Below are 23,392 nucleotides of genomic sequence, written 5' to 3'. Positions count from 1 at the left end.
TCACTTGTAGTAGGTAGCAAACTGAAGGAGAAAATAAGATCCCTAGTTGTACGCCTTTTGAGGATAGGGCCATAAATTTTATAGTTTGTGAGGATATAAGTTCTTTTTTTTTAAATTTTTTTAAAATGTTTTTATTTATTTATTCATGAGAGTCAGAGAGACAGGCAGAGGCCGAGGGAGAAGCAGGCTCCCCGCCTAGCAGGGAGCCCGATGCTGGACTCGATCCCAGGACCCTGGGATCATGACCTGAGCTGAAGGCAGACGCTTAACCATCTTAGCCACCCAGGCGCCCCGAGGATATAAGTTCTATTCACCAATCTTGCTTATCTCCCACAAAAATCTCTCCAGAATTATTGGATATATTGATTTATCTTTTTATGAAATATTAATGAAGAAATGACTAGTTTTTATTCAAAGTAATAATTTGGTTACAGTAGGCCTGGGCATATTGTACTAGTCATATGAGAACCAATCTTTGGACCATGTGAAGCACAGTGCTGAACTCCCAAATGGTTTTTCATCATATTTTGTTCAAAACTGTTGTAGACAACAGACTGGGTGGCTCTGCTCTGCCTTACCCTTTCTTTTCCTTTCTCTTTTGAGAGTTTGCTCTAATGTGAGTCTATAGGAATCACAGAGTTGTATGTACTATAGGACCCTGCCTTTAAGAGATTTAGAAGTGTGTGGTAGAAGACACAAGACATACTGAAATAAACTCAATACAAAGTAAAAGTGATCAAAGTGATAATTGCCATAAACAAGGGTTTTTATTTTTTTTTATTTATTTTTTTTTTATTAAAGATTTTTTTTTATTTATTTATTTGAGAGAGAGAGAATGAGAGAGCAAGCACATGAGAGGAGGGAGGGTCAGAGGGAGAAGCAGACTCCCCGCCGAGCAGGGAGCCCGATGCGGGACTCGATCCAGGGACTCCAGGATCATGACCTGAGCCGAAGGCAGTCGCTTAACCAACTGAGCCACCCAGGCGCCCAAACAAGGGTTTTTAAAAAATGCAGAAGTGAGTTTGGCAAAGGACACATGTAAGATTTGTAGATGATAGGGCATTTCAGCTGGACCTTGTGGAGTAAGGAGAATTTAAACTAAACATCCAGTATGTTTGGGGAAAATTTCAGAATTGCAGCTTTTTAGAACTTATTAGTGTTAGGACTAGACATGGTATTTCTGACCTTCATCTGGCTATACCACATTGCCTCTCTGCACATAAACATTTAGCAGGAGAAATTTGTGACATACATGCGTACATACATTTATTTAATTCATTTATTGACTTTTTTTGAAAGTAGGCTCCATCCCCAGCGTGGGGCTTGAACTCACGACCCCAAGACCAAGAGTCGTGAGCTCTACCAACTGAGCCAGCCAGGCACCCCCAGAAATTTGTGACTCTTAAATTAACATTAGTCTACTGAAACAAAAATCCTCATTTGATGAACTAGCTTTGGGAAAAGTAGGGTTGGTTTTCTAACTGACTATTTACTTTGTTATGGCTCAGAAGTTTTGGAGTAATTTTGGGTTCTTTTGAAAGGTATTTGTTCTTGGGGCGCCTGGGTGGCTCAGTCATTAAGCGTCTGCCTTCGGCTCAGGTCATGATCCCAGGGTGCTGGGATCGAGCCCCACGTCGGGCTTCCTGCTCAGCGGGAAGCCTGCTTCTCCCTCTCCCGCTCCCCGTGCTTGTGTTCCCTCTCTCACTGTGTCTCTCTCTGTCAAATAAATAAATAAAATCTTTAAAAAAAAAAAAAAAAAAAAAAGAAAGGTATTTGTTCTTGGAAAACTAATTAATTGTATGAGAGACTTTTTCCTCTAGAATTTTTGGCGGTTTCAGTTTTCTACTAATGTTTTCTTTTTCTCTTCAATTTTATGTGGCAATTTCTTAGTAATTTGACTAAAATACAATCCAGATAATTTTATATGAGAGATTCTAAGCAAACTATATGCTCTGTTAGAAAGTATTAATGGCTTATTTAAAAAAAAGTTGGGCTTAATATTGGGAGAAAGCATGCATTTTGTTGCAAAAAATGAAATAAATTTGCTATAGCCACATGTGTTAGCTGTATTAAAAGACTGCTGTGCTGGCAAGCTGGCCTGGACTGTTGCTCACAGGAATTATAGCTGATTGCACATGGAATGCAATGGAATGTTCCTGCCATAAGGTCTCTTATGAAAAAGTAGAAGAGGGTGAAGAGTACTTTAGGGAGCGTGCCAAATCTGAAAACTGAGTAGTAGCAGTTTTATTTAAGCACTTTCTGGTCTCAGAGAGAATATTTTCCGTGGCACAGATAAATGTTACTGCCTTGACATTTTGGAGACCCAAGTGCATACAAATGGCTTTGTTTAAAAATATCCCATTATATTCCAAGTTTCACCCACTTTGGAAGCATTTTTTTTTTTTTTGTCTAATTAATCTTAAGAAGGAAAGTGGGGCAGAATTAATGGTTGAACTGCTCACATTTATGGTAAATCTGGAGACTTTGAAACTGCATGAATTCCCCTCTGAAAAACCGGGAGGGTAGATAAAGCTGGTTCCGACACAGTCTTTTAGGTGATTAAATTTAAATGTTTGCTTCGTCTTTAACCACAGGAGTCTGTCTCTAGCTGGCCCTTTGGTAAGTCTCCTTCATGTATTTATCAATCTTCTTTTGCCCGGGGTTTTTTTGTTTTTTAGTGCCCAAATCTTAGTGGGACAGAAGGGACCCGGTTTTTTTTTTTCTCCTGTTAATTACTAACATGGTACATTTTAAAAGGCTTTTTCGTTCACACATGTACATTTCTAAATGAAATGGTGCACATCACAACTGGTACAAAGAATGACTTCATGTCCATTAATGAAAATTTGGGATGGAGGAAGGAACAAAGTGGAGGTTTGGAAAGAAAGACTTTTGAAAGGAATTCTTTTAAATCTGAATGTGTTTTTCTAGCTGACAATCAGAATGAGGTCTCTTTAAGTCTTTTCTGGGATAAGCCATAATTAGTTAGATCAGACTCCAGGTGTAAACTCCGTAACACAGCATCCAGAGTGCTTCCCAGTGTGGCTGGAGATGTAGGATAAGGCCGGTTCTTCAGCAGTACTTCTCCACCTCCATACCAGGTGCTCTAACCTTAGAGATGGACTGCTCAGTAGTTCTTAACCTACCCTTTCTCAGGATGCATTCTGTGAGCTGCATATCTCACTCATGCCCAATCATGTGTCTCTATAACCTGCTACCATTTAATCTACCACTAAAACGGCTGCTGAAGATTGGGGCATTTAGACTTTTTTTTTAGTAAGTAGGCTTCATGCAAGGGCCTTGAACTCAACGACCCTGAGATCAAAGACCTGAGCTGAGATCGAGAGTCAGATGCTTAACCGACTGAGCCTCCCAGGCACCACTTGGGCATTTAAACTCTCTTAGCAGCATGATTTTTTCTTAGAGCAAAAAACTGGAATCAACCCCAGTATCTATCAACAGGGGAATGGATAAATAAATCATGGTAAATTTACATAAAATAGAATACAGCAGAGAAGAATTACTATGTGCACACACACAAATTATAAACAAACTGTAGCTATACAAGCAACTCAAAAAAGAAATCGGTGTATTTATATAGATTTCAAAGCATGCAAAGCTGTTCTCTGTATTCTTTATGCCGTACAAAGACACGGGTAAAACTATGAAGAAAAGTAAGGCAATCATGACAAAATTCAGCATGCTTCAGAGATGAGACGGTGGGCAGAGAGATCTGGAAGGGTCAGACAGGGGAGCTGCAGAGGTGAGAATCCTGTTCTGTAACTGTCTGCTGGGTACCTGCGCTTTTGTCCTCTTGTCACAGCTTTTACATTTTATTTTAAAAATATATATATATATGTAAAGATTTATTTATTTATTTTTAGAAAGGGAGTGTGCACGTGCACGAGTCGGGGGCGGGGGGGGGGCAGAGGGAGAGGGAGAGTCCCAGGCCGACTCTATGCTGAGCATAGACCCCAATGTGGGGCTTGAGCTCACGACCCTGAGATCATGACCTGAGCTGAAACCAAGAGTCAGAGGCTCAACCCACTGAGCCACCCAGGTGCCCCTATAAATTATAAATTTTATGAATCTATCTACTGTTTGTATACTAAGTACTTAATTTGGAAAGTATACAAAGGGAAAAAACGAAGTCCTCACCTTGCAAATAGAGCTACTATGTACCGTGCCTATTTATATCTGTGACCAGGGCTTCTCAATGTGAGGGGCACAAGCCCATGACATTTTTCTCCTGCCCCCTCTTTCTGAATCCTTCTAGACACTTTTCACTCCTTTTTCCAAAGAGAGGCATGTTAACTCTCTAAGTGATGTACATATTGATTAAATGACACTCATTTGGTCACTGGAGTGGAAGACGGTAAGCAGCAACAAGAGCTTCTATGGCACTGGGAGAAGAGCTTAGTAAAATCTACTGAAATCAACTTGGGTACCAGTGGCATTAAACTTTTTAAAAAATTTGAACTGAAACACTTTTCTTCTAGTCAGGACTTGGAGTTACAGCCGTGAGGGGGGTATGTGTGGGGGTGTTGCGGTTGGGGAACAGAGGTGCCCCAGAAATGATACATTTCCTCAAGAGTTGACTGAAACTGAGTTTGTCCTTTAGAATGACCTTTAGATGATTTTTGAGGCTAGCCTTCTCAATTTAGCACTGTCTGCTGGCCCCTGACTTTGCCGTGCACCTTTTTACACCCTGACCTTCTGCTACCCCTGTCAGCCTTTAAAGCAGCTTTTGCCTCCCTTTCCTCAGGCCCAAAACAGACTTTGTATTTTCTTCTACATCTGACACGATGACTTCTCATGTGGCAACTTACTAAGCTGACATCCTGGAATGTATCCCTGGAATGTACCTTCTTTTATTTATTTACTTATTTTGATTTTTTGATTTTTTAAAATATTTTATTTATTTATTTGACAGAGAGAGACACAGTGAAAGAGGGAACACAAGCAGGGGGAATGGGAGAGGGAGAAGCAGCCTTCCCGCGGAGCAGGGAGCCCGATGTGGGGCTCGATCCCAGGACCCTGGGATCATGACCTGAGCTGAAGGCAGACGCTTAACGACTGAGCCACCCAGGCGCCCCGTACCTTCTTTTAGATGAGATAAATTATCATTAACTTATTGAGCACATTTCTTTTAAGTATTCTTCAAGAACGTGATTGTAATGGCTATGTAGTATTGTTATATTAATAAACCGTAATTTATTTAGCTAATCCCCTATTATCAAACAGTTGAGCTTTAAAACCACTTCTTAGGCCTGCTGTAAAGAAGAGTGTAAGCCCACACAGGTAGGGAAGGAAGGAATTGGAAAGCTGAACATGTCGAACCCAACATGTTCAAAACTGAATTCCTAATATGTCCTCTTCCAGTCCTGCTCCCCTGCACTCTCCTTCAACTCAGTGGAAATTCTGTCTTTGTGGTTGTTCAGGGCAAAAATAATGTAATCGTCCTTGACTTCTCTCCTTTCCTCCCTCTGTCAGAAAGGCCTGTGGGCTCTGCCTCAGAAGATACTCAGAATCTGACCACTCTTCCCCTCCTGCCACCACCCGCAGTCGCCTCCTAGCAAGTCTTTGGGCTTCGACCCTTGTTTTCTAGGACTCTCTTCTCGACAGAGCAGCTAGAACAATACTATGGAAATCGGATTGTTCTTTGGTTTTTTTTCCGCAAAACTCTAAGATGGTTCCCATTTCACTCAGAATAAAAGCTAAAGTTTGTTCATTGACTCTCCTCTCTCTTTGTAAAGACTGTAGCCTCTTTGGTCTTTTACTTAATAGTGTATTGGGTACATTTCCCCATGTATTCTTTAAGAATGTGATTTTAGTGGCTACATGGTCTTCTGTTGTATTTATGAAGCCTTCATTATTTAGCTTCTCTATGATCAGACACTTGAACCTTCAGTCTTTTGTTTATTCAGTGGAAGTGTTGCTAGTGCCCACCTAGCCTAATGTCCCAGGGTTGCTGTGAGGATCACATGGAATCAGGTATACTGCATAGGATGGTATTTGAGAAGTTACTCATTAGCTTGTTTTTTTGTGGTTAGTTTTGGTACCTAAATTGTTATTTTCAATAGGAATATAAATTTAAAGGCAGAAACAGTTGTACTTATCCCCAAGTTGGAGGAGACCTTTGGTATTGTGTATTTGTTTTTTTTTTTTTTTTTTTTTTTAAGATTTTATTTATTTGAGAGAGAGAGAATGAGTGAGAGAGAGCACGCACATGAGAGAGGGGAGGGTCAGAGGGAGAAGCAGACTCCCTGCTCAGCAGGGAGCCCAATGCGGGACTCGATCCCGGGACTCCAGGATCATGACCTGAGCTGAAGGCAGTCGCTTAACCAACTGAGCCACCCAGGCATCCCTGGTATTGTGTATTTGTAACTGCTTTTAATTACATTTTATAATTTAAACTTCTTCAATTACCTAAAAAATCTGCCATCTAGATTCCAAAACAGTGAAGAGAAGAAGACTAGCTAAAATCTTGTAGGAAACCTAGTCCTCTTTCTGTGCCAGTTTGCATCTTATTGTTGTAGTCTTTTGAGGTTGCCTTGATTAAATCCAAACTGTACTTCATGTGGCCTTTATATATGCATTTGTTGTTTTTTTTTCCAAAAGGGAAAGCAACCATCCCAGGCTTTTCTTCCTTCCTTTTCCTTTTCCCCTTCCTTCCTTCCTTCCAATTCTCAAGAGATGTTTTGGAGTTCATTTTTAAAAGTCCATGCTGATAACATGGTGCTGATTGCTCTTAGTAGTTGCCCATGGAGTGTGAAGTGCTGTAATGGGAGCTAGCAAAGTCTGGAGAGCTGTTGGTGAGACCAGGAAAGGGCCTGCAGCATCTGGTTTTTGGTAGGCAGGTAGGTATTTAGATTAATTTTTGGTAGTATATTAGCAATTGCTTATCATATTAACAATTGCATAAATTTTGTCAAAATCATTTCCAGTGAGGTAAAAATAATTCTTAGTTGCATGCTTAGGGATGAATGCTCTGTACATACAGATAGTAAGAATAAGAAATATGAAATTAGGTTTTTGAGAACATCTATAAGAAATTAGATTTTTGTTATTCAGAAAGCATAGGCTAGGAGGCCACCAGGCCACCAGGCTCTCAGAGCCTTAGAGATAAATAATCACAGCAGTGTGATGACTCATGAAAGCATCCAGGAGACATCTGAATAATTGAGGGATAGGGCGGGGGGGGGAAAGGTAGGGAATGTCTGGGAAGCCTTTTTGTTTTGGCAGAACAGAAAACTGTATGGCCAGAATTAGCAGAAGCCATGTGAATGACTGAACTGCATTTACTGTTTCCCTGTGACACTGTTCTGCTCTGATACCAAGAGTTCATTTTGTAACTCTGAATAAACTTGAGGAGGCAAAATGGGTGAAGGAAGAAACAAAAGCAGCTTTTTAAATGCCTGTTAGTGGGGAAAAAAACAAACCATCATTAGTAATTAACAACAACAAAAACAGTAATAACCACTTAAGCTCTGCCAGCCACAGTCAGGCACTTACAGATTTTAACTCATTTAGTCCTCACAGTAATCCTAGGGCAGATACTCCTTTTTTCCCCATGTCACAGATGACTTGTCTGGGGTCACAGGTCTAGGCATTGGGAGACCTAGAAAATGAACTTGTGCCGCCTGGCTCTAGAACCCCTCTCTTAAGCTCTGTCCAGTACGTCTTGCCTCTCAAACTAGTAGGATTTAGTGTTCTGTGTATAAGTACTGTCTGTGTGTAATTTGAACTTAACTGTTGGGTTAAAATTTATTTTGATGACCCTTCTTGATGCAGGGTAATTATGAATAACAAGGACACTATTCCTAGTTCCACCATCTTTGTGCCACTTGGACTGAACAAGAGCTGGGCCTTCCAGAGCATCTCCCTTCCAGTCATTCAACATTTGCTTAGGGATAGTTGTTCTGTGTTTATTAGAGCTTGGGATGCCTGGCTGGCTCAGTTGGTAGAGTATACATACAACTCTTGATCTTGGGGTTGTGAGTTCAAGCCCCATGTTGGGTGTAGAGATTACGTAAAAAAAAGTAAAATCTTTAAAACAAAATGTTTATTATAGCTAGCATATTTATTTTATACCCAGTTGATGACATTGTGACATTACGGAGTTGGTAGGTTTTTTCCCCCCCCCACTGTATATTAATTTTTAATACTCTGGGATTGAGTATATAGTGAACACATATAGTACATTTATATTGCTTATAGGATTTGGAATCTAAGTTTGTTATTTTAAATGATGAAGGAACTTTATGATTATAGTTCTTCTGCTCAATTATACTTTATGGCAATATGCTTTTATATCATTTTAATATGTTTCCAGAAATATGTTATCCTGAGAAATATGTTATGGGTTTTGGTTTAATGGTTTTGGAATAGGTGTACAAAATGGCTTTATTGTGTACAATTTTTTAAAAAATTTGGGTATAGAAGCTTTTGGAAGAGGAAGTTTGTACTGAAGATGTCACTGGGATTTTTTTTTTTTTTAAAGATTTTATTTATTCATGAGAGACAGAGAGAGAGAGAGAGAGAGAGGCAGAGGGAGAAGCAGGCTCTCAAGGAGCAGGGAGCCCAATGCAGGACTCGATCCCAGGATGCTGGGATCATGACCTGAGCCGAAGGCAGACGCTTAACCATCTGAGCCACTCAGGCGTCCCTGTCACTGGGATTTTTAACAAGCCCCAAACATTGCTGTTAGAAAAGTTAATACAAAGTTACAGTGTTGCACAATGATAAGTTAATTGTAGTTGTGGGCAAAATCTTTCATAGTTTGCCAACAGCAGTATAATTGCTACATAGAGACTTTGAGAAATTAGATAAACAAATTCATTCTGGAGAATAAAAAGGTTTTTAAGTACAAATCTTGTTTTGACTGCCTTGTTTTCTAGGGCTTAGTAATTAAAACATTATTTCTGCATCTTTATGCTGAAGTAACAAAGTTGGGAAGAAGGCAAAGAAAAAAGGGGGAAAACTTGGGGCACTTAACAGACTTTGCAAGGCCAATTTTGACTGGAAGAGTCTCTAAGAAAGAGAAAGAGAAGACGGTCTTATGGTTCATCAATAAACTAACAACTATAGAACATTTTGTGATAATCATTTTAAAGGCATTTCCATTTGTCTTGGATAAGCGTCTTCAGGTAAGCCTTCACATGAAAGAAGCTGTCCTGTTCTTCACTCTTCTCCAGGTCTCCGAAGGTAATGAGTGTCAACTATAGCACGAGGAATAAAATGTTTGAAGACAAAGGGGGAAAGGAGTGTAGGGCATAGGGAGAGAGAAATGCAAGATCCTCTTCCCTGTGGACTGGGGAAAGATCTAGTCAGACCTTCAGTGCTGAAACTGCCTTTCTGATTTGTGAAGGGGACTTAAGAAAACAGCCTTGAAGCCAGATGAGATCTGGATGGTGATGGGAACCAAGGCACAGAGGTGAGGAGGAGCAGAATGAAGTTGTTCATCGGGAAGTCAGGAGATCCCCAGAACAAAGACTCATTCCTCCAGGAGGGCCAGAGAAGCTTGTGGTCATCAGCATTGTCATAATAATAGGTAGCATAGCTTGACTTCCTCCGTGAAACATTTCCATCTCCTCTCTTGGCTCTCGGGTCCCTGTCCTCTCCTGCTTGCCTTCCTCCCTCACAGGCCATTCTCCCTCTGTTCGTCCTCACCTCCTAGGTTGAAAGCGCACCAGGATTTTGTCTCTTTTCTTTGATCTCTCTTCTGTCTCCAGAGAAGACAGACTCTCTAGGTGATTTCATTCACGCTCAAGGCTGTAAGGATCATGAGATGACAATGACTCCCAAATTCATTTCTCCAACCTGGACTGACCTCTCCGTAGATCTCTAGAATTGTCCACCCAGCTGCTAACCTAACCCTACTTGAAAGCCTGAGAAGTATCTTAAACTTAACATGTCCTTAATAGAACTGTTGTTTTCTCCTCCCTGTGCACCTAAGTGGCCCTTCCTTCATTCGCACCCATTCTTTTTAGTTTCTCAGACCAAATATTGGAGTCATTCTGGCCATCTCTCTCTTTCTTATAGGCTGCCTGCAGTCCATCAGTAAGGCCTGTCCCTTCTGCCTTCACAGTGTGTCCTGAATCCAGTTAACTTTTTACTGTTTCTACTCTAGCCTGAGTCAGTGCTGCAGTAGCTTCTGTCTTTCTGCTTCTGCCTTTGTTCCTATACAGTAGCTGGAGTCCTGTTTGGAAATGTAAATCAGATTATGTCACCTTGTGCTTCAAATCCTTTGTTTACTTCCTGTCACTTTTAGAATAAAACTAAAAATCCTCACCTTGGTCACAGGGCCCCACAGAATTTGGCCTCTGGCTGGCTATCTGATTAGACATCTCATCATTATTATTTTTTTAAGATTTTATTTATTTATTAGAGCATGAGAGAAGGATGAGGGGCAGAGGGAGAAGCAGACACCCTGCTGAGCAGGGAACCCAATGTGGGACTCGATCCCAGGACCCTGGGATCATGACCTGAGCTGAAGGCAGATGCTTAACTGGCTGAGCCACCCAGGCACCCTACATCTCATCATTATTTATTTTTTTCTGGCTACAGTGGTGGGCTTGCTTTTCTTTAAATGTTACTAAGGCCCCTGCTCAAATATTACCTTTTCAGAGGTGACAGTCTGCCCACCTTTAAAAAAAAAAAAAATTTGTTTATTTATTTGTTTATTTTAGGTAGGGGAGGGGCAGAAGGGGAGGGAGAGAGAGAGTCTGAAGCAGACTCCAAACTGAGTGCAGAGCCCTAAGCGGGGCTCAGTCTCATGACCCTCAGTACATGACCTCAGCCCAAACCAAGAGTCGGATGCTTAACCGACTACACTGCCCAGGTGCCCCAGAGGTGGCAGTCTGTTCACTTTTAAAAGCCACCCCTGCCGGGTTGCCTGGGTGGCTCAGTCGTTAAGAGTCTGCCTTTGACTCAGGTCATGGTCCCAGGGTCCTGGGATCGAGCCCCACATCGGGCTCCCTGCTCAGCGGGAAGCCTGCTTATCTCTCTCCCACTCCCCCTGCTTGTGTTCCCTCTCTCGCTATCTCTCAAATAAATAAATAAAATCTTAAAAAAAAAATAAAGCCACCACTGCTACCCCACTGTCATCTTATATCGCCTAACTCTGTCTTCCCCGAATGATACTGTCTACATTAGTTAATTATTTGACTTCCAGATTAGAATATAAGCTCCTTGAAGGTAAGAGACCAGTTTTCACTAGATACTTCAGGTCTGGGGCAATGGTAGGCACTCAAATATTTGTTAAATGAAAGAATATTTTGAACGTTTGCTTTGTATTAGAATTCTTGACATGGACTAGTCATTAATCCCCACAACAATTCTATAAAGTTAGGTAATAATATTATTGTACCCATTTTACAGATAAGAAAATTGAGGCTTAAAGAGTTTGTTATATGTCAAAGTTATAGATAGATGCTAGGATAATACTGGATACTTGGGATGGGGTGGTTAGATTAAAGCCGCTATAGTATTCTGTTTCCTTCATTGCTAAAATCCTTGAAAATGCCTTCTAAAAATATTTTCTATTCCTAGGTCAACTTGTATTTGATCACTGAATATTGAGTCATACTGTAAGACAAAATACAGTTTTGGATCAAGAGACACAATGTTTTTGTTACAGGAATGGACCTTTCTCTCTCCCTGCCCCCACAAATGCTACATAGTGGAACTCATGGGTTTCTGATGCCAAGTACGGTTCTCATGGGAGTCATTCTATAAATGGCAAGCAAAATTTCCCAAACATTCTGCAGTGGCTGCTGTGTTCTGTGTAATTAGTCTCTACACTTCCACTCATGCCTTCTTCCAGTCCACTCTCCATACTGTAGTCTATAAATGTATCAAGTCATTCCAGTGGCTTCTCATTGCCCAGGGGTTCACCAACTCCTTGAGGTCCATCGGTGATTTGGCCCTGAGATTTTAGTGCTTTTCTAATTCTTTGTTGTTTCTTGTACTTGAGCCACACCTGCCAAACCAGTATCTGGATGCCACATGTGTCTTTTTGCCCAAGGGCTTCCTTCCTTTCTTGGGAAGCATACTGCCCAGTGGTTTGGAGCCTTGGGAGCCACATCTTCCAAAGTTTAGTCCAGCCTCTGGCCTTGGGCAGGTGCCTTCTTTGGTGCCTCAAATGTAAAGTGGAGGTGATAATAGTTACCTACCTCATAAGGTTATTATAAGGACTAAGTGAGTGAATACATGTAATGCTTTAGCACAGTGCTTGGAACATAGTAAGCATTTAATAAGTGTTAGCTGTGGTTATCTCTCCACTTTCCCTAGCTGTCTCCTATTTATCCTCATCCCAGCCTTTTCTGTTTTATCAAATCAGAGTTTACTAACTCAAAAATCATCTCTCTTAAAAGTTTCTTTTTATACATACCTGTTTCTGTGTTCTTCTAGGACTCCATGCTTAATCTAGAATGGCTCTTATCATAATTTGAAAGTGTTTATTTATTTTGTGTGATTATATGTCTGTCTCCTCCATTGGCTATTAGCTCTAGAAGGGCAGAAATAACTTGTTTGCTTGCCATTGTATCTCCAGCACATTGTCTGGTACATAATTTGTGCTTAATAAATGTGCCCAATGAATGAAAGGGTGTTTAACTTTTCCTTTCTTAAAATAGGATCTTGGGATATTTTGCAATAGTGCTGCTGCTGCTTTTTTGGCGGGGGGTGGGGGGCAGAGGGAGAGAGAATCTTAAGCAGACTCCATGCCCAGTATGGAGCCCAACGTGGGGCTTGATCTCACAACAATGAGATCATGACCTGAGCCAAAATCAAGAGTTGGACGCTTAACCAACTGAGCCACCCAGGTGCCCCAATTGTGCTTTTTTTGAGAAGGATGAATGTTAGCATGGAAGCTAGCATTATTTCCAACTTGGGAGACTTGGAAAACTGAGTACAATGAGTACAAGTACAGAAGGCAAAGGGGCAGGGACTGTTGGAAGACAGGCAGAAAGGTCAGGAAAATGGACTTGTTCGGTTGGATGCCGTCTAACAAAGTGTTTTTGTTGAAGATCTTTGCACCATCCTGAGTACAGTTGTATTCAGCAGTGGCTCAACCAGTGCTTATTGAGTCCTGTACCTCACCCTTCTAACTGAATGTGTGTTTCAGAGGAACTGCTTGGGAAGATGAATGCTGAGAATATTAGCATTTATGTCTGTTGGTGTTTATCATATGGCACTGCCTCTTGGGTGTGTGTCTTGAGTGTGAGGACAAGAATCTGTTTCACACCCACACAAGAATCCTTATGCAGGTCAAGCTTGTCATATCTAGAACACTGGAGAAAATTTTACAGCAATAAATTTGGGTGGTAAGGTACGTCTTCTGATCTGAGATTCCATATTTCCTGTGAAATGCATACTATAAGAGACAGTTCTAAAGACCTGGGGAGGAAGGGGGATTTCCAATACCTACCCCACTCTCTGCTTCCCATTATTTTCCTTTACCCTTGTCTTTCCTGGTGACCCCCATCAGCACATTTTCCTATTTGAAACCTGGTCATCTTTCCTTCTGTCCCGTTTACCCATTACTGCTGTTTCCTAGAAGTTGTATTTCTACTCCTGAAATAGAAATTTAGATTCCTCCTCTCCCAGAGATGAACTTTCTTAACAGAAGTTGAGTAAGTTGGCTGCTCAGGGAGAAAAGACTCAGGAAGCGAGTTGTGTTGGGAGAGCTCTGTACCAGTTCACAAATAAGCATCACCTACTTATGAAATCAACACTGAGTGATGCAGAAAGAGAAGTCATGGTTTCTAGCTACAAAGAAGTAACAGTCTGTAAGGAAAGATAAAACTAACATAGTCATTGGTTCTTTGGGTATATATTGAGTATTTACTATGTGGCACGTGCTCTCCTTGGAGCTGGGATACAGCAGTAGATGAAACAGAATTTCTCGTGTCATGGAACCTATATTCCAGTGACTCACATGACAAGTCAGGTAGTCAGGAGTGCAGTGAAGACAAAGCAGGGTAAGCAGGTGGAGAGTGAAGGCATGCTGTTTAAGTAGGATGGTCAGAAAAGGACCATCTGATATGGTGATGTTTGAGCAGAGACCTGTATGAAGGTAGGGAGGGGGCTGTTCAGATACCTGAGAGAGTAGCATTCCTGGTAGGGCCAAAGTACAAAGGCCCCGAAATGAGAGTGTATATCTTCAATGAGAAGGGCAGCGGGGCTGGAGTAGGGGGTGAATCACTCCAGTAACTGGGCAGTAGGTCAGAGAGGGAGTAGAGTTTTCTTCAGTGTATGTTAGGAAGCCGTTGGAATGTTCATCAGAGGCATGACGTGGATATGATCTGGGTTAGTGTGAGAAAAGGACCAGTGTTTGCAGTGTGGAGATAAGACTCTCCAGGGGCCCAGGGGGAAGCCGGGAGCCCAGTAAGGAGTTACTGTCGTCTTCCAGGTGAGAGAGGTGGTGGCTTGGACTAGGATGGAAATGATGGTGGTGGTGAGAAGCCATGGGATTCTAGATTCATTTTGAAAGTAGAGCTGACAGGATAGATCATATGTGGGGTGTGAGAAAAGAAAGTTAGAGATGACTCTTAAGATCATCTGTGAAAAGTTACTTGTGGAGATGGGTCCAGGTCTGGAGTATACTGTGTGTCCAGAGAAGTCTCAATAGGAGGGGAAGCCTCAGGTGTGGAAATTGCTTAAAAGGGGCCTTGAAAAGTGGCATGAAAAGTGATTTTATAGGAAATAAAGCAATATGAGGGGTACAGCACTTAAAATAGAGTTATGTTCTGACTCCAGTCCTCAAAATATGCCTGGAGTCCATTCGTTGGAAAAAGTGGTGATTTATCGTAAACAAAGCCTGCACACTGATGACACGTGGCCCTGGGAGGCATGCTGCGTTTATAACAGCTTTTATGTTGGTGAAAATAGTTTTTATGTTGAAGATATTCATTAATTACTATTATTTCATTCTTATGTGCTTTCTTAGCTCAGTTGACTTTGATACAGAGAACTGTTGTATTAAATATTGCCTAATCTTGTGGTTATTCTCTCCATATTCTTTCTGTGAAAGTTGATGAAATGAACTGATATTTTATGTGTATATTGCATAGGTATGCACTGTTTTTCTTTTTCTTTTTATGCTGAAAATGGTATAGGATTTAGTGAAATTAAAATTACACATGACAAAAAAAATAAAATAAAATAAAATTACACATGACAAAAGAAGGACATGCATCTGAGTGCCTATTTGGTGTAGGGCATTGTAGAGGATCCACAAGACATGGTCCATATACTGAAGGGATTTATAATGTGGTAGGAACATCAGAGATGTGGTGATACAGCTATAGGACCCCATTGTAGTACTTTGATTCTTGCCATGAAATAGAATTCTTATTTTATCAGTTAGTATATGAACTTTCCTCACTTTGGTTTAAGGACCATGGAATAGGGTTAACATATCCACCAAAACACTGAGAGAGTTAAAAACAAGATAAAATACCTATTTTTGAAAATTAGCATTTGTGTAGTGCTTTACTCATTTAATCCTGTGAACTAGGTATTATCTCAGTTTTAGAGAGGACTCAAAGTGCAGCGATACCCAAGGTGACAAAAAATCCTGAATATATTTATTAAGTGTTCATCATATGTTTAGAATATTAACATATTCTAAATGGTCTTTTGATCCAAATCCCATGCCCTTTCCATTACAAGTACTGTGTCCCTCTCCCCCCTTTTATTCATAGTTGGAAACATCCTATTTCTTAGTTGGGTTAAAGGAAGTAAGTTAGATCTCAACTGTTACTAATTCAGAAAGAGAAAACCTTTGGTACATTAGAAAACATTAGTTCGTTGTCCTTGGAAATAATGGTGGAGTTCATGGGCTTCTGATGAGGTGAAGGGCTGTTACTGATATTTTATTTTTATAACTGTTTTCGTTTGCAGAGTTGGGAAGTTTCAAAATGTTTTATTAGTAAACTTTTCATATATTCAAGATAGTACAATGCATATATAAATATAAAGAATTATATAAAACAAACTATCCTATTAAATAGTCCCCAGCTAACATATAGAAATTATCCATGCCTTTTGGGGCTTACACTGCCCCCTCAAACAGGTAACAACGGTATTGAGTTTTACATTGTTCTAAGGTGTTTTCTGTAAATATCTTTCATTTAGGAATTAAAATCTTTTAAATATTGTGGGTAAGTTTCATCTTGTTTGACATAACTATTACGAAAATAGCTCTTCAGAATTATATTTTGATTTACTTATTTATGTTAAAATAAAAAAGGGTTTTGTGTACATACAGGCAGTTACTTAAAAGGCAGCTTGGTTTCAGATCTGTAAGTTAGGAGACGAGTAGATTCAGAAGTTGCAAAGATCTGGAAGGAGGGAATCTTGAGGAAGAGGAAAAGGATTTCCTGTGAATCAAGAAAATTGCTCGCTGGTGTAGTGTTTCTGCTTCTTAGTACTAGGAAAAAGAGAACAAAGAGGTGGGATCTGAAAACTAGCCTTTCTTAAGTTGTTCTTGGCAAAATTGGTACCACCAGTGAGTAGCTAAAAGAGTGAGTGAAGGGCGCCTGGGTGGCTCAGTCGTTAAGCGTCTGCCTTCGGCTCAGGTCATGATCTCAGGGTCCTGGGATTGAGCCCCACATTGGGCTCCCTGCTCCGCGGGAAGCCTGCTTCTCCCTCTCCCCTCCCCCTGCTTGTGTCTCTCTCTGTCAAATAAATAAATAAAATCTTTAAAAAAAAAAAAAAAAAACAGTGAGTGAAGGGGGTGCCTGAGTGGCTCAGTCGTTAAGCGTCTGCCTTCGGCTCAGGTCATGATCCCAGGGTCCTGGGATCGAGCCCTGCATCGGACTCCCTGCTCTGCTGGAAGCCTGCTTCTCCCTCTCCCACTCCCTCTGCTTGTGTTCCCTCTTTCGCTGTCTCTCTCTGTCAAATAAATAAATAAAATCTTTTAAAAAAAAGAAAAAAGAGTGAGTGAAGTATGGCTTCAAAGTTTTATGACAGCATTTCCTAGAGGTTAGAAAGTGTTTATATTAACAGTTTTGAGTAGTGAAGACTACTTTAGGGGTCATATCTGATGTCTTGTCATTGTCTTTATCGCTGCGCCACTGAAACCTGAATCTGGTGCATGTAGCATGACACTAATTTCCATTTGCTTGGTAGAGTTTGTGTGTAGTCTTTCATCTTTTAGGAATTGTAGTCCTCATAGTTCTTAGTTTTAAATGGGTAAGGAGAGTTTTAAACAATGCCTGTGATGTAATTTTAGGGGGGTGGCCATATACATGTGTGTACATGCACACATATGTATGCATATGCATAAAAATGCCTTACTGTGTTTGCCTTGGCAGTCGCTACATACATATAGGTATACATACATATTCTCTACCTGCATATCGGTGGAGAATAAGCCTATAGATGATGGGTGTCTTGGCTAAGAGTGGGGACTCTGGAGTTAAACTGTCCAAGTCCACATCCTGGATTGCCACTGGCTAGCTCTGTAGCCTTGGTTAAGTTACTTAACCTCTTTGTGATGGTGTCTCTGTCTATACAATGGCGGTAATAAAACCTCTGTCGGCCTTAGTGGTAGGGAGGATCAGTACACAGGAAGTTCTTAGAGCTCAGTGCTTATTTATAGTGCTTATAGTGCTCCACGAATGTTGGCTATTATTTAAATCTTGTCCCTAGTGCCTTTTGGTTAGAAGCACACTTCATTGCTTAGGTTGCCGTTTGTGTGTGGGGAGATGTTCTTTCTAGAACCACGTCTCCTTGTCACATGATTATGTGCAGTGCAAGCCTTATTCATACTCTGTCAGCAGTTGAGATTTGAACGTAAGTGTGTGGCCATACCCGCTGGAATCCAGCAAGAGAGAGAACTAAGCACCATGGCAACTGTTGCTATTTGTGTCCTGAGCAGCAGCTGCCCTGGACAGATTTATTTTTTAATCCTGATCTCACTCATAGCCTGGGATGTGGCCGTGCCTTAGAGAAGTGGATTGGTTGAGATGTCTGGTCTTTGAGGAGATTTCATGACTACATGTTATAAAGATTCTATTCCATGTGAAATATGAGGCACTAAAGCTTTGTGTGTATGAGAAAGGAAGAGAGGCCAAGCCTCAGTGTTCAGACAGTCCCTGAAGAATAGCGTGATTGGATTAATCACACGAGAAATACTTTCAGTAGGAACAGTAAGGCTTCATGCTTTTCAGTCAAAGAGTAATTTTGGGGCGCCTGGGTGGCTCAGTTGTTTAAGCGACTGCCTTCGGCTCAGGTCATGATCCTGGAGTCCCGGGATCGAGTCCCGCATAGGGCTCCCTGCTCAGCGGGGAGTCTGCTTCTTCCTCTGACTCTCCCCCTCTCATGCTCTCTCTCTATCACTCTCTCTCTCAATAAATAAATAAAAATCTTTAAAAAAAAAAAAAGTAATTTTGCTGTCTAGGGGCGCCTGGGTGGCTCATTTGGTTGAGCATCTGACTTTGGCTCAGGTCATGATCTCAGGGTCCTGGGATCGAGCCCAAGTCAGACTCCCTGCTCAGGGAGGAGTCTGCGTCTCCCTCTTCCTCTGCCCCTCCCCCCTCCTCGAACTCGTGTGTGCTTTCTCTCTCAAATAAATAAATAAAATCTTTAAAGAAAAAGTAATTTTGTTGCCTGCAACACTCTGCAGATGATTTGTGGTCTGTGATTCCACTGTGTACATGCATAATACACTTATGTACGTGTATACATACATATATATAACATGTTATTATCAAATGTGGATTTCAGAAATAAGACTGTCTTTCCGATGAATACTTAATTATCAAATGCTTTTCTGGCTGCCTGGGTGGCTCAGTCGTTAGGCGTTTGCCTTCGGCTCAGGTCATGATCCCAGGGTCCTGGGATCGAGTCCCACATCGGGCTTCCTGCTTGGCGGGAGGCCTGCTTCTCCCTCTCCCACTCCCCCTGCTTGTGTTCCCTCTGTTGCTGTCTGTCTCTCTGTCAAATAAATAAATAAAATCTTTAAAAAGAAAATGCTTTTCTAAAGTAGATAATAAGATATTTAAAAAGGGTTTATTTCAGGTAGTAGTTGTATTCAGTAATTTTCTAATTTTTATTTCTAATGTATTGAAATATTTATGCAAATAGTTATGTGTGGCCTGTTTCTGACTTTTGGCTGCTTATTTACGTATGGTTCAGCCATAAAATATTTACTGAGCACCTGCTATGTACCAAACTGTGTTCTGAATCCTAGTGGTACCCAGTGAATACTGATGGTCTGATTCTTTTAAGTTCTATATACAGATCCTGCCTTTTAAAAGTGTGATTATTTTTATTTTTCGATTACCTTCTTCAGATTCAGTGGTATGAATTTACTGATTTGGATGTTTTGAACTTACAACATAACATCATGTTGAACTAAAGAACATGTAACCGAGTGACTTATAAAATCAAATCATTTTTATTCTCTAGGTATTATTAACCCAAAGAACCCAAAGGAAGCTCCAAAGTCCTTTAGTTTCGACTACTCCTACTGGTCTCACACCTCGGTGAGTATACTTATGGTGCAGTATAATAGAACAATGCAGGTTGTGAACAGTTTTGAAAGAGCTTGAAGGTCCAGATGGAGTACAGAGATGACCAACACCTAGGAAAATGGAGAGAGCAAGGCCCTTTGCAGTATCCTGCTTAGTAGAGGACCCCAAATCTTGTTGGCTTCTAGGGATTGTTCCTGAACTACAGTTTGCATTTGCTTCTCTTCATTACATGTTTTTAGTTTTTTGGGTTTTTTTTTCTGTTTTGTGCTGGAGTAGGAGAGGTTTTAAACTACTGACAGAGCCTGATGGCCAACAAAAGGGCCTGTGAAGGGGGTTGGACAACGTTTGTCACTGAAAGCTAGGTTTACTGAGAAATAGCTATACTACCTGGACTGAGTACAGGGAAGTATTTTTATATGTGGACTTGACCTCTGAGCTTTTAGTACCATTTTCCATTTAAGAAAATTTTCTTGCACATTTCTGTGAATGGAAGAGTGATACTTTTAAGGTTATGGAAAGTGACATGTAATCAAGTGAGATAATTTCATGTAGCTATTTTTATGTATGGCTGAGCTGGATGACTGTGTGTGTGTGTTTAATAAGAGAAAAATAAGCTATGTGTAGGAGGGACTTAAAAATTTTATAATATGTTTTAATAATTGACTGTTGAGATTCCAAACACTTGAATTTATTATAGCAGTAATCAAATAAGCATAGGAAAGTATACGAATAAAATGTCATTTATTTCTTCTTTTAATTTTACAGCCTGAAGATCCCTGTTTTGCATCTCAAAACCGTGTGTACAATGACATTGGAAAGGAAATGCTCTTACATGCCTTTGAGGGATATAATGTCTGTATTTTTGCCTATGGGCAGACTGGTGCTGGGAAATCTTATACAATGATGGGTAAACAAGAAGAAAGCCAGGCTGGCATCATTCCACAGGTAAGAAAACAAAAAACAACAAAAGACCTCTGTTTAATATTACTCTTAGTCTTTGATTGCTGTAACAGTTATTTTTATTTAGCAAAGATTTATTCAGGGACTATCATATGCAAGGCACAAAAACAAATCACTTGTTACTTTCCGTCGAAGGAGCTAATAGTATGACGTGTATACATGTCTGTCTTTAAAGGTGGGGAAGTTGGCATTCTGTAAAGGTTTTGCTGTATACCCTTGTCTGGGTATTTTATCTTTTGAACAGTGTTACCAGCTTCTTAAAAAAAAATGGTAGTATATAGCAGGCTTTGTTCTGAATCCTGGGGACGCCTGATTGGTGTTGTTGGTCACATTTTTTTTCCCATGTCCCATATATAGTTCATCTTTTAAGCATGTGATTATTTTTTAGTTTTTTGGTTGCCTTATCAGAGATATTTTCCTTTTATCTTAATAATTTAATACTATCACGTTAAGCTTGAACAGTCTGAGAATTCTTTTTTTTTTTTTTTTTTAAGATTTTATTTATTTATTTGACAGAGACAGTGGGAGAGGGAACACAAGCAGTGGGGAGTGGGAGAGGGAGAAGCAGGCTTCCCACTGAGCAGGGAGCCCGATGCGGGGCTCAATCCCTGGACCCTGGGATCATGACCTGAGCCGAAGGCAGACGCTTAACGACTGAGCCACCCAGGCGCCCCTAAAGATTTTATTTTTATTTTTAATTTTTTAAAAAGATTTATTTATTTATTTATTTGAGAGAGAGAGAGAGAGAGAGAGAGAGTGAGCAACCATGAGAGGGGGGAGGGTCAGAGGGAGAAGAAGACTCCCTACTGAGCAGGGAGCCAGATGTGGGACTCGATCTGGGACTCTAGGATCATGACCTGAGCTGAAGGCAGCCGCTCAACCAACTGAGCCACCCAGGCGCCCAAGATTTTATTTTTAAGTACTCTCTACATCCAATGTGGGGCTTGAACTCAAAACCCTGAGATCAAGAGTTGCATGTTCCATTGACTGAGCCAGCTAGGCACCTCATACTATCAAAATTATTCTTAAATACCTTCATTTACTCCCTTGAAAGAGTATGCATTCTCTCTTTATACATATGTATGTATGATTTGTGATGTATATAGTAACTGGCAGTATAAAATAAAATTTATATAGCATGATAAATAAAATGTGTGCAAAATGGGCTTTTTTGTTTTGTTTTGTTTTTGTCAGAGAGTGCACATGCACACAAGCAGGGGGAGCGGCAGGCAGAGGGAGAAGCAGGCTCCCCACTAAGCAAGGTCCCAATGTGGGACTCAGTCCCAGGACCCTGGGATCATGACCCTAGCTGAAGGCAGACGCTTAACCAACTGAGCCACCCAGGCATCCCCAAAATGTAGTTTAATATTGGTTTGACTGCTACATAATAATACTAATAGTAGAGTCACAGTTACTCTAGGATAATGTGAAGAATTGAATTCACATAAATTTAATGTGCCAGGGACCTAACACAGAATCTCAAGAGACAGAACTCCTCCTCTTCCCTAAATGGCTTGCTTTCTAAGGAGACATTTCTGGGGTGCTGTCATCAAGGGAGAATAAAGATGAGATGAGGAGAATGCATTCACACTGTCCCCTTATTTCATTCAAAGCCATTTTCCTTTGATGTTGTTGCCATTAATATTTTGAGAAAGAGGAAAGGGATCTCACTAATTTGTTTAGCACTCATAGGTATCTTTGTACTTCTCTCATTTATGCTGTTCGTGCCTCTCTCCTTCTGCTTCTGTAGTTATGTGAAGAACTATTCGAGAAAATCAATGACAACTGTAATGAAGAAATGTCTTACTCTGTAGAGGTGAGTACAACCGTGGGTTAAAGCCATAGGCCTCTGGACTCCATTCCCTCCAGTGTTACTTTTCAGTGGTCCCAAATGATGACTATAGATCACTTAACTACTCCCCCAATTTTGTATGCTTAGACTATTTCTAAGTTTTGTTCATCATCAATAATGTTGCAGTTAAATAAGTCAGAAGCTTGTTCATAAGCTTTATTTTTAGTTACTTCCTTTATGTATCAGGTTGTCAAACAATACATGTGAATTGCCAAATGGCTTTTTAGAAGGAAACACTGTACCAATTTTCAGTCCCATCAAGAGGGTGTAAGCACCCATTGTGTCCTTGCCAACTTTTAATATTTTTGTTTCTTCTCTGCCAACTTGATAAGGGCACTCTTTTTCACTTATTTAAATTAGAGTTTTTTTGATAATTAGTGTAATTGAACATCTTGTAAATTATGCATATGCCTGTTTACATTTTGGGATTGCGGTGTTTATCTTAATCATTTGTGTGAACTCTTTCCCCCTTTCATATTTATTAATAGTGATTTTTGACATGGTTTTTAAAATCTATATAATCAGATCTCTTCTCCTCTTCCTCCTTTATAATTGCTTATAATCTTAGACAGTTATTCTTCATCCAGTGTATACTCCAGCTCTATGAAGAGGAGGTCTATAGAATTATATTATATATATTAATATAGTTGATAAACATTTCTACTCATTGATATGTGCTTTTTGAAGCTGTTGTTTCACTTATCTCCAGTTTTGGTACTCAGTTCTATAGAAACTGAAATTACTAAAGCGTTCTGTTAACATGAGCCTTTTGTTCTGAGACATGAAGCTGTTTTTAAGCAAACTTTTTTTTTTTATGTATGTGTTGTGATTTTCTGTAGGACTTACACAATTTCTAGTTGACCCACCTAGCTGGTTTGGGTTTTTTCTTTACCTATAAAGTGTTGCATAAATTTATTAATTTTAGAGAATTCTGCCTTGTGACTATGATACACCAAAAGGGGAATGTGCAGCTCTAAAAATATTTTTTGTTAAAATTAATTCTCCAAATAACTTGTCTCATCCTATAACTATTCTTTTTGAAGACTAGATGTATAGCAAATGAAAATTCAGTAGATTTTTTTTTTTAAGATTT

The 23,392-nt window shown here is 40.2% G+C and overlaps 1 protein-coding gene across 9 annotated transcripts in view; it reads left to right on the top strand.

The window, feature by feature from the left end:
* KIF1B (kinesin family member 1B) overlaps positions 1-23,392 on the top strand; it is a 137,807-nt gene that overhangs the window by 17,781 nt on the left and 96,634 nt on the right. For all 9 annotated transcript variants that reach the window (XM_036123477.2, XM_036123474.2, XM_036123471.2 and 6 more), the window contains exons 3-5: positions 19,423-19,499; positions 20,253-20,432; positions 22,198-22,263. In XM_036123477.2, the coding sequence (XP_035979370.1) occupies positions 19,423-19,499; positions 20,253-20,432; positions 22,198-22,263 (323 nt within the window). The remainder of the gene's footprint in view (positions 1-19,422; positions 19,500-20,252; positions 20,433-22,197; positions 22,264-23,392) is intronic.

This window comes from Halichoerus grypus, chromosome 5, assembly GCF_964656455.1.
Source record: "Halichoerus grypus chromosome 5, mHalGry1.hap1.1, whole genome shotgun sequence".
NCBI lineage: Eukaryota > Metazoa > Chordata > Mammalia > Carnivora > Phocidae > Halichoerus > Halichoerus grypus.
This window is presented reverse-complemented; position numbering and strand designations above follow the sequence as displayed.